The 13,903-nt window shown below is 39.5% G+C and overlaps 1 protein-coding gene across 5 annotated transcripts in view; it reads right to left on the reverse strand.

The window, feature by feature from the left end:
• Nucleotides 1-13,903, reverse strand: part of EPHA6 (EPH receptor A6) — a 564,169-nt gene that overhangs the window by 527,637 nt on the left and 22,629 nt on the right. For 4 of the 5 annotated variants that reach the window (XM_080374572.1, XM_080374573.1, XM_080374574.1 and 1 more), the window contains one exon: nucleotides 1-13,903. This exon is cut by the window's right edge. In XM_080374572.1, the coding sequence (XP_080230698.1) occupies nucleotides 1-103 (103 nt within the window). In that variant the 5' untranslated portion in view covers nucleotides 104-13,903. The other variant, XM_080374576.1, reaches the window with a different exon arrangement.

Here is a 13,903-nt window from a genome sequence, read left to right on the forward strand (position 1 = left end):
CGTGGTTGCTGGCGACGTGACCGGCGGCGGCGGGGCGCGCTGTCAGCAGGGGGAGGAAGAGGCCGACTCTCCAGAGCAATCCCCTCACCTCACAACACCCCATGGCTGGTGCCCGCCGAGCGCCCCGCGTCCTCGGCCCGCCGAGGCTGCCCGTCCTTCTTCAGGCCGGCGGGGAACGCCGCCGCGGCGCCCCCGCCCGCCACCCCGCCGGGGTCCGGTGCGGCCCGGCCGGCTGCGCTGCCTGCACTGCCGCCGGGGGCTGCCCGGGCCGGGGCGGGCGCATCCACCGGCGGGGTCCCGGGGCACGGCGGCGGCCCGGAGGGCGGGGGCGCGGGAAGCCCCCACTGCCGCCCCGCCGCGGGAGGCGGCGCGCTGGGAGCCGGGAGAGCTCCGGCAACTTCGAGGAGGCGACGGCCGGGGTTGGGGCGGGGGGCGGGGGGGTCGCGCTCCGTTCCCGCCTCCGGCTCCGACCGGTGGCACCTTCAGCCCCGCAGAAGCGCTCCCGGCAGCTTCAGCAGCCTCCTCCGCGGGAGCAGCCTCCTCCCCCGTCCGCGCCGCACGGCCCCCCGCATCCCCGGCCGGAGGCAGCGCCGAGGGGCTTCAGTTTCCCACGGCGGAGCGTCTCGCCCCCCGCCGCCGAGCTCCCGAGGCGGGAGGGGGACAAGGGCCGGGCGCCTCCTCACGCTCCCGAAGGCATCAAGGAAACTTGCGGGGCGGCATCCCCGGCCCCTCCGCCGCCGCTCCCCGGCGCTGCCGCTCGCCCCCTCTCAGTCTCTGTCTCTCCCCCTCTGCCGCGGAGCAATCAGAAACCAGGCGGCTCTGGTGTGATGCTCGCTGCTCCCTCCTGATTTGCGTGCCGCGCAGCCGGCTGCAGTTTTTTGGTGCCGCCGCCGCTCCCCTGCCGCCCGCCGAGCGATCGCCCCCTCCGGCGCGGCCGCGGGGCCGCCCCGCTGCGCCCAGCCCGGCGGGTGCCGGCTCCGCCGGGAGGCCAGCGCGGCCCCGCGCCCCGCCAGCAACGGGCGGCCCGGCGGGGGCGGCGGGGGGAGCGGGGAAGGTAGAGCCGCTGGAGCGGCGGCGGCGGCGGCCCCTCCTCAGCCGCCCTCCCGAGGGGAGCGCGGGGGTGCGGAGCGGGGCGGGCGGGAGGCGGGCGAGGCGAAGCGCCCCCTCGCCTCGCCGCCGCCGACAGCCCGCAGGTCAAATGCAGCCGGTTCAGCGCTAGAGGGGGTTAGCTGACAAGGCAAGGCAAGGGGGGAAACATTAAAAAAATAGAAAAAATAATGAAATAAAATAAGCAGCCCGGCCGGCGCGCTCCGCTGAGGAAGGGCCGCGGGGTTCGGCCGCTGAAAGGCGGGCGGCACCGGGGTGGGGGGGTGGGGGGGTGGGGGGCCGGACCCGCCCGGGGCGGCCACCGGCCGGCGGGGGGCAGCGGCGGGAGCCGCTCCGGGAAGTTCCGCCGCGGGGATGCGGGAGGGAAGCGGGCGGGAGCCGCCCGCCCTTGGGCATCCCCGGAACACGGAGGCTTTTTTTGGGTTTGGGTTTTTTTTTTTGTATTGTGGGTTTATTTTGGGGGGTGGTTTGATTTGGTGGGGCTTCTTAGTTTGTTTGGGTTTGTTTGTTTGTTGGGGTTTTTTGGGGGGTTTTGTTTTTTTTGGGGGGGCTGTCTATTTCTTTATCTATTTATCTATCTATTTATTTATTTATCTATTTTAACTTTTCACTCAGGTCACAGGTGGCCGGCTGGGGGTTGCACACCCCCGGCAGGTCTCCGCCGAGGAGGGGGGGCAGCGCTGGGCGCTGAAGCGCCCTGCCGAGAGTGCACCCCACATAATCCATCGAGCATTGCCATTTCTGGGGAGGAAAAATCCAACCCCCGACGCGTAGGAAGGTACTCATAGCTATGTGACTGAATGTGCATCTAAAATCAGGTGTCTAAATCCACACGCAGGAGAAAGAAAGCTGATTCCCAGGGCTTCTGAGTGAATGCAAATCCCACTGAAGTCAATGGGTAACGCATCTACAAGATCCTGCACCAGAAAATATCAAAGTTCCTGCTGAGGTGCCTAAAGAAATGTTCAGAGAAGCTATATATATATAAACAGTTACTTTGTAATGCAAGAATAGAGTATTTTTAAAATTTTTAATTTAAGGATTATTTTCAAAGGACTTGTTCAAGGAGCAAAACCAGCCCAGGAATACGTATCTGGGGAGTTTTAAAAGGATTTCTTTAGATTACAACCTACAGTAATGTAAAATTTCCCATATTTAGCTGTATTAACAATGTCCTGTAAGGAAATGAACCTTTATTCAAAAAGAAGGTAACAGGAAAAGCTTCAGGAAATATTTATAAATAGTCATGAGTACTTTGCCTTAACTTCACAGGGTGGAAAAGGAGAAAGTTCAATTTCTAGGATCTGGGGTTGGACTAGACGACCTTCAAAAGGTCACTTTGAACCCAAACTACTTTATGTTTCTATGGGTCCGTGTCACAGTGCTGTTCTGTTTTAGGGTTAACACAGTCACAAGGAAAGAAGTGCAGACATTACAAGGTTAGCTGTTTAGGTTAATGGGTGAGAACTCAGGTTTTTCTTCTCCATTTCTTGGTTCAGTAGTAAGATGCTTCTCAAACAAACCACTAGAAAAAAATATTGTAGGATACCATATGTAAAGATCCCTCAAATTAAGATGAGTCATTTGGGGCCTACGCACAATGGAAACCACAGCTTGTCTGTAACCTCTGAAAAACACTTTTCATCTGTTAACGCAAAAGGGCAATTAGCACAGCAAAAGTAAACTGAGGTTCCTTCCCTTGCATCCATTGTGTGATACGGTTTGGGGCTTTTTATAATAGGCTTTCCTCAGACAGCCCTAGTAACGCATGTGTATATGTGTTTATGCATGTGTGTGCACTCTCCACATACTTGTGTGAACTTGTGCATCTCCATGGTGCACACCTGCATACACCCCAGGTGGGCACGCTGCACATTACGCATCCTTACTTGCCATGAATGAAGACAAATCAGACTTCTTCGAGGAGCTTAGAAGGTCTGGCTTACCACTTCTTTTGCTTTTACATTTCACGTCAGACTAGAGCTCAATCCAAGAAGGGAGGCAGTGAAAGATGTGACAGGAGGATAGACAAAACCTTTTTATGTTTCCTCTCACACGCAAAGCACAGCTTTACCTCCTGGTAGCCTTGAACTCCACAAGCCACAGGAAACTCTTAGATAACGAAACAGCTAAAAGGGTTTGCATTTTCTCTGAAGTGTCCCTTCACCCACTTTTAACAAGCTACAGAATTTCCGGGGGAACAACTTCGAAAAAACACCGTTCATTAACCCACAATGTTACCAGAAAAACACCTACAGATTAAATTTTTATAACCTTGTGTATTATCTGGAATTCATAATTAAATCTTAACCACCATGCTTTAATCTTTCAAACGTATGCAAGCATGCTAAACGTAACAGAGGACAGCAAAAATATTAAATATAAAAAGGTTGAGTCCTATTTGTATACCTATTTGTTTCTGGAATTTAAAGCCACTTAGTACTGTAAACAGTGCAGCAATAAATTTTGTAAGAGAGAATTACACCAGGTAAGACAAAGAAGAGGAGCCACAGCTTGAGTACTTCCATCCTCAGACTTCTGGAGAGTATGTTTTCTTAGAAGCAAGGAAAACCACAATTTAGTCTGTCCTGGGAACAAAAAAACACCTATTCTACTTTTATTTTCCTAAATAAAGGGATCATCTTTCTGTTCAAAAGAAACAAACAAACAAGAAAGAAAGTATATAGCATGGGCATAGAATTACATGGAATGGGCTGTCCGTTCTTCTTCAGGTAGTTACCCATAAGTAATTTCTCTTTAGTGTACCGCAATTGTTCTAAATATAATAAAACTGTGACTTCCTGCAAAAAAAGAAAAGCTGTTCCTTTTTTATTTAAATTCCCCATAATATAGTGTTGTATTTTGTGTAAGCCCTGTGAACAGTCACTCACAACTGTGTGTGGTTTAGTGTGATCAAAGAAAATATTTCAATTAAGACACTGACAAAGACCAGATTTACAATAAACTTAAAACACATTTTCCATGCGGCACTCAATAGGATTCAGTGTTGTTAAAATTACTGTAATATTTGGACCAAGGCACTTGCGTTAGGATTTTTTAGAATAATGCTCGCACATACTGACCTTAACTGTAATGTGTATACTACAAAAAAATACAATGTAATATTGATCCCTTAAAGTCTGAGCCAATAGCTTTTCTAGTGAATAGAATACAGTGCCGATTTGGCAGTCTAACCAGAAAATAAACTTTTAAGAGTATCATTTTTATTCAGTGTTAAAAATTACACTTTCCCATAAAATTGAAAGTGAATTCTACTTTGTTATATGTTATATTCTTGTTTCTGTCAAATTATGCACTTTTTATATATATATTTAGTTTGAATGAGTGGGCCTTTTAGTTTACAAACATCTTTAATTTTTAGCATATTTAATGACAGGCTGTCACTAGATCATTACTGATATTTTTCCTTCTTCCTACTATAGTCCCCAAATATGCTTATGATATGTGCAGCCATTCACATAAAGTTTTTTAAGTGTTTGCAAATTCTACCAGTTTTCTTCGCTTAAAACCCCATGCCCGCACACACATCAAGGGAAAAAATTAGAAGGTTAATAAGCTGTCAGCCTTATTACCTTCCCTATTATCGATACAGAAAAAGATAATGAAAGTAAAAGGGATGATAGTAAAAAAGAATACTGTCTTTTCAAAGAAGTCTGCTGGAAAGATAAGAGTACTAAAACTAGACTGAATAGGTATTTGCATTCTGGCATTAAAAATATTATTTGAATTACAGAACTAGCATCAACACTTTAGTCATGAATTTACTATGCTGTAGAATATTTTGTTATAGGCAATGATTCCTGCATGTGTAGGATCCAGGGAAACAATTTGCCGAGTCTTGCCTGTTAATTATGTAAGCTCTGTTACTAGATTACATTTTTCTTTTCAGTTGGCTTGTACATAGTATGGACCTATTCTGAGCATGCTAACACATGCTCTGCAGCCTATAAGAAGGTGCAATTTAATTGAGTGACAATGAACCAATTATACTGAACAATGTTTTAGGAAAATTACTGACAAAATGTGCAGCATAGTAGCTTCATCCCCATCTCGTTACATGCACAAGCTTTGAATTACCTCAAATTATTTTTACACTAAAACTACTGAATCACAATTATCAGATTATACATTGTACAGGATTGTAAAATGTTACACATTTTTCAAAGTTTACACATTACAGTTACAGCAAAGCCTAAACGACAACTCTTCACCTCCAGTATTCCTTTTGCATTACCATTTGAATATATAAAATAAAATTTCCACATTTTAAAGGGGTGATGCAGGCAAATCGGCTACCACGTTTTTCACTTGCAGTTTTTTGAGATAAATCTAATTATTTGGAGTAATAAGCAAAGCAAAACATCACGTCTAAGAATTTTATGTTTTGCAGGAAGTTCTAATAGTAACAGAATTGTCCTGGAAATAATTCAAGAATAACAAATTGGTTGGCAGTGAATATTTTCAATATTTAATTTTAGTAAGTGGAATCTTGTTGCAGCCAAGCAAAGGGATCCCAGATAAAGGCATCAGAATGAATTAAATCCTGGATTCGGAAGGAGAGGAATGGAACAGGTAGACCACAAAAATGAATATTGTGGCCTCACTGGCAATGGAGGAGCCCAAATTTTCCCCATAGTCTTGGTAGAAGTATTGTCAGAGGTGTAGGTACGGCTGTGGTTTGGTAGAGCATCTGAGTTAAAATGCAAGAGAGAGCAGAATTACATGCTAATCAAACTTGGGAGTCCAAGACTGGTAAGCCTTTGTATAAGGGCTTTCTCCTCTCAGTCAATTAAATAATTCCAGCTGAATTAATTGCAAAGTGAGTTGGGTCTGGAAATGCTACAATAATTTTGTTCATGAACAAAATGCTTTGGAAAAAAAGAGGAAAAAAACCCAACCCTGTAGTTACTAGAGAGTGAACCAGATTCTACTCACACTACCCAAATAGTCTCCTTGACATAACTGAGAGTGATGAAGTGAGGGTATACTTCAAGGCTGTGTCTAAACTGTTTATCTTCTGGAAGTTAGAAGACTTACGTTTCACTCTCAACAGCACATAAATCTTAGGTTCTTTTCTAAGACTATTTAGAATCAATTAACGATTGTGGTGGGATATTTCTTTAGTAATTAGAAATAATAGTAAATACAACCACAGCTATGTATAATGGTAATGCTATAAACCTTCTGGGTTATATTAAAAGGATCATATGCCCAGTTTCAATGACCTACGTTTCAAATTATCATTGACATATTACCACTAAAAGTTTAAACAACATACTTACAGGTTTGAAACGGACTTAAATTGTCTACCCTTTTATGAAGAGGCAAGAACTTGCATTTTACACCAAACTCATAAAAACGGTGAAAGTAAAAATGAGGTCAAAAAGATTAATTCATATTGTAGGTTGTGATAAAACTGGAGTTTTGCTTTTGAATCATATTCGCTATGGACAAATTGGAGCTGTCTGTATCTAAATATTCTACTTGTGTTTTATAATAGTTTAGAAAAATGGGGGGAAAATTCACATTTTTTAATACCTATTGCTTCTGAAATCAAACCCTGTGGCTATATACTATTTTACTTGAACTAATACTGTATCTACTTAAAGAATTGACTTTTCCTGATTGTTTTTCCTTTTTGGTACTGCTGCCCTGTAGATGAAAATGAGATAAACACTGAGGTTGGCTCAGTATAAATAACAACACATGCAAACAACCAGACTTATTATAAAGACATATCTTTTTGACTACAGCTTAATGCAGAAATTGCTTCGGGCACTAGAGCAGACGTGTTTATCATTACCACAGATTAATGTTCTGTTTCGTCACTCCCGTACATGCTTGCATTATCTTAGTAACTGGTGTGACGTGATGTATACATTTTTGCGCATGGAGCTGAGCTAATCTCCTCGATGACAAGCAATTGTTCCCACAGAAAAATAGCTATAGGATATAGTAACTATATCGTACATGAGACATGGGTGGCAATTATTTTAATATAGGTGATATAATCTGAACTAGTCCCGGAAACTCTGAGTCAAAATGTTTTCAGTTACATGCAGTGGTCCTTCATACCACCACCAGATTAATTTGGTGCAATCGCTTAGTTTTCAATTCTACACAAAATATTTTAACTGTAACTAATTTTGAAAAAAAAAATATGTTGGCATCAAGGAAACTAGTCTGATTTTGAGAATGTCTGTCCTTGGCACACCCTCAAACTGACATATAGGAGTTAGCCATTCACAGTGACTTCAGTAAATTGTATCTCTCAGGCAGCCTTTACTCTGCCCTTAAAACATCAAAAAGACACCTTGGAGCACAGTCACAACCTATTAATTTGAAAAATAACAATATGTATTCAAGTTTATTTACTTAAAATAGCCACAAAATATCTAACACTTTTGAACACAGTTAACATTTATTAGTGTCAGAAGCCCTAAACCCATCATTTTGCTTGAGCGTCATGTTGCTTTCCACCAGCAATGACAACTCATCTATTAGACATTTGAGGAATGTGTTTGGATGTCCAAGGGAATTTTGCACATAACTATAATGAGACATGGAAGTATGCCTTCAGACCTACCGTTAAATATTTATATATATGTATGTATTGTGTATAAAAGTATGTACATATGTATTTTTTGCACATATGCTAAGTTTTCCAAATATGCAACCTAACACTGCAGTTCACTTTTGGTGATTATAAGAAACTACGTATTTTGTGAGGACATCAAGTAGCCTGCATATTCTAATGATGCATTTCGCAAATTAACATTTGGGGATTGTTTAATTTTTTAATATTTTTACATTTTAAAGATTATAAAATTGATAACAAATTGCAGACTGGTATTAACTACTGCAGGAACATCCTCAAAGTCTAGCTACTTCCATAATTTTCATATGTGAATTTCCCAGCTTTTTACATTCTTATCATTTTCATCAGTTATGTATTTACATTACTAGGTGCTGAGTTGTGACATTGTGATCACCAGACCCTTTTCAATATGTGTACAGCTGTATTCCTAAAAAAATTACCCCTTCAAACTTAGTCTGACTGAAGGTCCCCTGTATCTGTCTAGAAATAAAGCACATGAAGTGGGGCTGGGCTGGGCAAAGCAAGTTCTTAGGGTTTACACTTTGAGTGGGCAGCCACGGCACTCCAAAAATACCTACAAGATCTATGACGTTTATCATCTCCCTTAGACTACAATGACCTAAACTTCGTAGGAAATGGAAGTTGGGGTAGCAGAGTAAAGGTCCAAATGCTGTTCATGATACAGAATGAAGAAAATTGTCGAAGAATGCTGTTATGTGCCAATAAGCCTTATTTATAAAACCTCAGAAATTCCATTTGTATCTAAAACAAAATAATTTCAGTTGAAATTACAAGGACACAATTTTTAAAAATAAAGCTCTAAGACTTTTTTTTCTTGTGAATAACTACTGCAGATTTTTGGTTTTGTTAGTATAAAATGTGTTTTAGTGCCTGATCCCTGCTCCATTCAATGCCCAGGATTAGTAGTGTTCAGGACTGTGCTATTGAGTGAGGCAGCAAGGTGTTGCAAACATAATTTGTTGTGTGAATGTACCCTTCAGGAAGACAAACTCAATTCTGTCCTGACCTTTGCTACAGCCTTTTTCAATGACACCAAAGTCACTGAAATCAATGTTAAATGCAGGTAGCTGAACTGATCACGTAGGTGGGAGTTGTCAGTGATGGATAAAATGGGTACTGACCAAAGGTCATAAAATTTTAAAAAAGTCTCATCCCTTTGTCCTAATTTTTTCCTGATCCTTCCTAAGTTTTGCGAGGTCAAAGCCATTATGATTTTTAACTAAACCTTTGGTAAATGAGAAAGAAATTGCTACACATTTTCTCATTTGACCTACACTTAGCAACTAGTCTACGGTACAATGTAGTATGTCAGATTGCAGTTTTGCTTCATTCAATTTCCACCAAATTAAAAGGACAGGTATAAAAGGAGTCTTCATAACAGGAGGTTTGCCTTGAATAAAAAGGAGATACCACTTTCCTCTGTAATATATTATTGTTTAGGTCTCTTCAGGCAGGTGTGACAGGTTGGACTGACCTAGAGCAGAAATAACAAAAGGAAGCTATTACAGTGCTGTTATATCTGGCACAAATCAAGTGATATTTATCCCATAATACATCACTACAGAGGGGAAAACACCCAGAATTACTTAAACAGGCATTATTTTGATTTTTAACTCATGGGTCTAAGAAGAAATCAACCAAAAAAAAAATGCATATCTTGTCAAAAACCTGTGGGAAAGGGTTTAAATTTCTTTTATCAAAACTTCAAGGAATTGTAATAGCAAAAAATTAAAATCCAAGGGAGGTATGTGTATGACAACCTTGTGCCAGTAACCCCTTGGGGGGCTCACTGGGAACTGAAATTTCTCTGCTTACAGCGATTGTCTCTACACAGGTATCTTGCTTTACCTGCTTTAGCTTTATCTGTTGCCATGATTTATTATTTCTTAAGAACGTCTGCCTGGCTTTGCTAGCTACGTTCCTTCACTGCCACAGCTTCAGCTGGCCCTCTCTTACTAATCCTCGCAGTGTTTTCTAATAATGTGGAACAGAATTTTAACACCTACTTTCTAGATGCATGGTTGCTTCTATTCATCGATGTTTATTCACAGTATAACTTCCTATGGTGCTGTGTAAGTTATGCAAAAAACACCTATGTGTATTGGTTGTTTAGAAAGATCCTATCCAGGCTTAGAGGGACTGAAGGTAAATAATTTTCTTGAGTCTTTGAGGAGCAAGTGTTGTCAACATTTATTCCATACATTTTATCTCCAATCCACTACATGCAACAAGACTCCTACTGGGAACATACTGTCCACTGATATTAGTGTAGACTGGCAGTTTTTCAGTAAGGCTATGCTTTTGACTTTTAGAAGATGATTTAAAATAAAATAATTGCCTCATATAAAACAGAAAAGGTTCCACTTTGATTCCTGAAATCTATTGATTTGGATCACCTTAAATACTTTGTCAACTTTATTAATAATAGTTAGATAACGTAAGAATGACCATTACAATGCTCTCCAAAAAAGAGTCTACATGGATGCCACCATAACTTTTGTGAAGAATAAGATATTTCTGTACATACACATTACTAAATATATTTGTTGTAGCCATCAACTGCTGATGTAATATGGAGAAACTGCATATATTAGAGGGTAGGTGGTATATCTGGGAACCTAGTAATTGAATTAGTAGCTTAAATCTTACAATATTATTTAGCATTATAAGGTACAAATAATTTCATATTTTGAGCTGTGATCTTTATTTAACTCCAAAATCTGAAAGAGATCTATGATCACTGGTCATAAAATGCAATAAACAAATGTTAAATAAATATACAACTAGATATTTCAATGTAGAAATGTAGCTACTTCTAAGAAAAAAAGAGTTTTTGGAAGAGAGCAAATATATTTGAACTGCTGATCCTGGGATAATCAGTCCATCACAATGACTCAAACAAGCATTTGAAATATTTTGGTACAAATGCTTTTAATATTTGAAGCCTAAATTTCCAAAACTTCTTTTCAAAGCGGATTGCTGGTAATTCTGTAATCTTTACTTGATGCTATATTAAAAGTAAACAGTAGGCAGAAGTTAATGCTTTTTGACCTAAGAAGTATTAGGGTAAATTATGTTCTCATTTATGATGAATGATGAGATGAGAAAGATGAAATGAAGTAGTGCCACTAACACTGATTTAAAAATTCTCTCACTTCTACCTACTTTGATCACATAAGACTATTTTCAAACTGCAGAATACAAAACCATTTTAAATTATTTTATCGTCACAGGCCAGAAAAGAGTGAGAACATGGAGTCCTTAACTTCTTAATATTTCAGAAGTAACAGCCAACCTAACAGATCTTGCTCCAAATACTGTTTTCTAAGACTGAAAGGCCAGCGATATCAAAAAATGCTAATTTTTTTAGAAAAAGAAATTAATCTTAAGGATGCATAGTATGAACAACAAACACGATCTGAACTGTTACAAGGACTATCAAATGAGTTTTAAGCTGAATGTTGTTCTGCTTGCTCAGTTGATGGATTAAAAGTAGTATGTGGATAAAGAATGGGAAACAGAACTAAGCTCGCGTGGTTATCTATTACACACAAGATGCCACTAGAGGGACTTGTACAGCCAAGAGTAAATTACATGAGCTTCTGAAAGCATTGTGGATAATTTTTTAACAAAAATGGAAATATGTATAAAAATTAGTTATAGCTATATTTTTTTAACCATACCTAAGAAGAAATCTGCGCTTTCCATCTCTGTCTTTTCTTGACAGCATCCTAATTTGTTTGTAATGTTGACATCCTAAAAGGATGCTTCATCCGAAGCGTACCTTTAAGATTATTTATATCACATCGCTAAAAATAGACTTTGTTTTGAATTCTGAATGTGGTTTAAGTACCTTTAAAGTTATTCTCACTCCTCTTGATTAAAATTCAATTTTTGCAATTTGAACAGTTCATTTGTTTCTGTGCAAGCAAGGCAATATAAAACCGTATACATAGTTCACAGGAAAACCTCATACATATAGGTAATGAATATTCCATGAGGTGAAAGGACTGAAGAATTTTCAAACGAATTTTGAGAAGGGTCTTTACAGTGATCTAGCTGCACCACATGAGTAAGCTGCTAAAATGGGATAAGGAATATTCCTCCCTGTGTTTATAAAATGAATGCTCGAGCTGCAGTAAAAAGATGTTTTTGTCCTTTCAAGTTTTTCTACAGATCTGTTTCACATAGTAAAATATGTAACATTAGTCCCAGAACAGAAACATTGTAATGCCATAAATAAGAAATAAATAGACAGTACAGTATGCAGCCAAACTATCACAAAAATGTATTTGTGTAATTGCTTGCTGTAAAAATCAAAATGTGGTTAAAATACATTGATATTGGTTTCATATTTATTTCAGACAGTGCCCTAATTTATATTAGCAGATGAAGTGGGTAACAATTTAAATTCATGAGAAACACATTTCATGTGACTATTTACTTTGATCATTGAATGGATATATTCAATTGAAGTTTGACTATAATTTTAGATCTTATAAAAGTGCACTCTTAAAAACTTTAAAATCAGTGTTCTGAAATTCCAGACACAAATGAGTTGAGGTATTTAAGACAGTGGTAATTTTGTGCTACTGAAATGGCTGGATCGAATTCAAAGCAGAAAGTATCATCATCTCTTTCTATTACTCTTCTAGTTAATGCAAGTTGTGTGTGTTATATCTAGAAAAATATTTTTGGCAGGAAAAAAAAGCCACCTTTATAACTTCCAAACTCAAATTTGAAAGTAATGCTATATTGCACAAAAATGCATGTTGTCTAATGTCTTTAAAGAACGCGTTCTTATTTTCAGACCATATCAAATGGTAAAAACTTGAGACATTTTTGTATTAATGGGAGAGTAAAATATTACAGTAGAGAAAATATTAGTAATCAGTCTACAAAATCTTATTGTTTAAGAAGAATGCAGAAAACTTTCACACATTCTCAAAATGTAACAAAAGAACTCAGACAAAATATTGCTATTTTGATTAAAAGTTTTGGTTTATACATTTATTTCCTCTTCATATTTTTTTACAAAAGTTTTATTTAAATTGTTTTTTGCTCATGAAATACTTAATGACAGATCCAATATTTTGTGTGCATGTGTGTGGTTTTTCTGTTAATTCTTATAAGGAGACTGCAAATTTGACAGCAGAGTATTAAACCAAGTAGATTACTGACCTTACCATACTCCATGGAAAGAAAAACAATGAAAAGAAAAATTCTGTCGAACTTAATCTAGAATATTTTGATTAATCCAACAGCATAAGCAAAGCTTTCCCACAAGGAGTTTTCAGTCACATATGCTAATATGCAAGAAGCATACAACATGGCAAGTTCTGTACTATAGTGATTACATGAATCCAGAGACGATAAAAACAAACCTTAAAGAGGACAGGCATTTGAAATCAGGAGTAAAAATTACTACCATTTCACTTGCAGGTTAGTTACTTTTAGGGAAGCAACTGTGTCTAATTTATCTTACCAATGAAAGTACAAAAAAATCCTGAGCAACTGCAAGGGGGAATCTCTAAATCAAAATTGGTTAAAGAGCAGAGGAATGAAGCAATGGTGCACAATCGAAATCCCAAAAATCTTTATGCATATAATGTAATTATATGACTGTATCATTGTACTGTAATCTGAATACAACACTACACATCTATCAGCTACTGGGCACTCAAGTGGTTTCTTCTAGCTTTTGGTCCAAGAAAAGTCATCACTCACCTTTACATCTCACATCTCGTGGACCTCCTGAGTACGTACCATACATTAGCCTGGAAAGGTAGGTTGACTTTTTCTGCCTGCAATAGCTGCTCACATATACTAAACTGTTACACTGTCTCTGATGGTTATCATGTATTTTTCTCCATATTATCTTACTCTAGCTACTAATACCTGGATTTACTAAAAGATAATTAAATAACAGGTCTAACTCTCTGATAAATTCAGTTTATTTTTTCAAAATTAAAAGGCAGGGTGGATACACGTATCTCTGGAAAGATGACATAAACCAACCATGTTTTCTAATATTCCCACACAGTTTCAGTTTTCGTATATAATTGTAAGAATCAAAAAAAAGTATGAAATCAATCATTTGAGAGTGACCAGGTGAGGAAGAACTAGATAAGAAGATGTGGCATAAAAATATTACCA

Source organism: Falco punctatus, assembly GCF_963210335.1.
Source record: "Falco punctatus genome assembly, chromosome: 2".
Classification (NCBI taxonomy): domain Eukaryota; kingdom Metazoa; phylum Chordata; class Aves; order Falconiformes; family Falconidae; genus Falco; species Falco punctatus.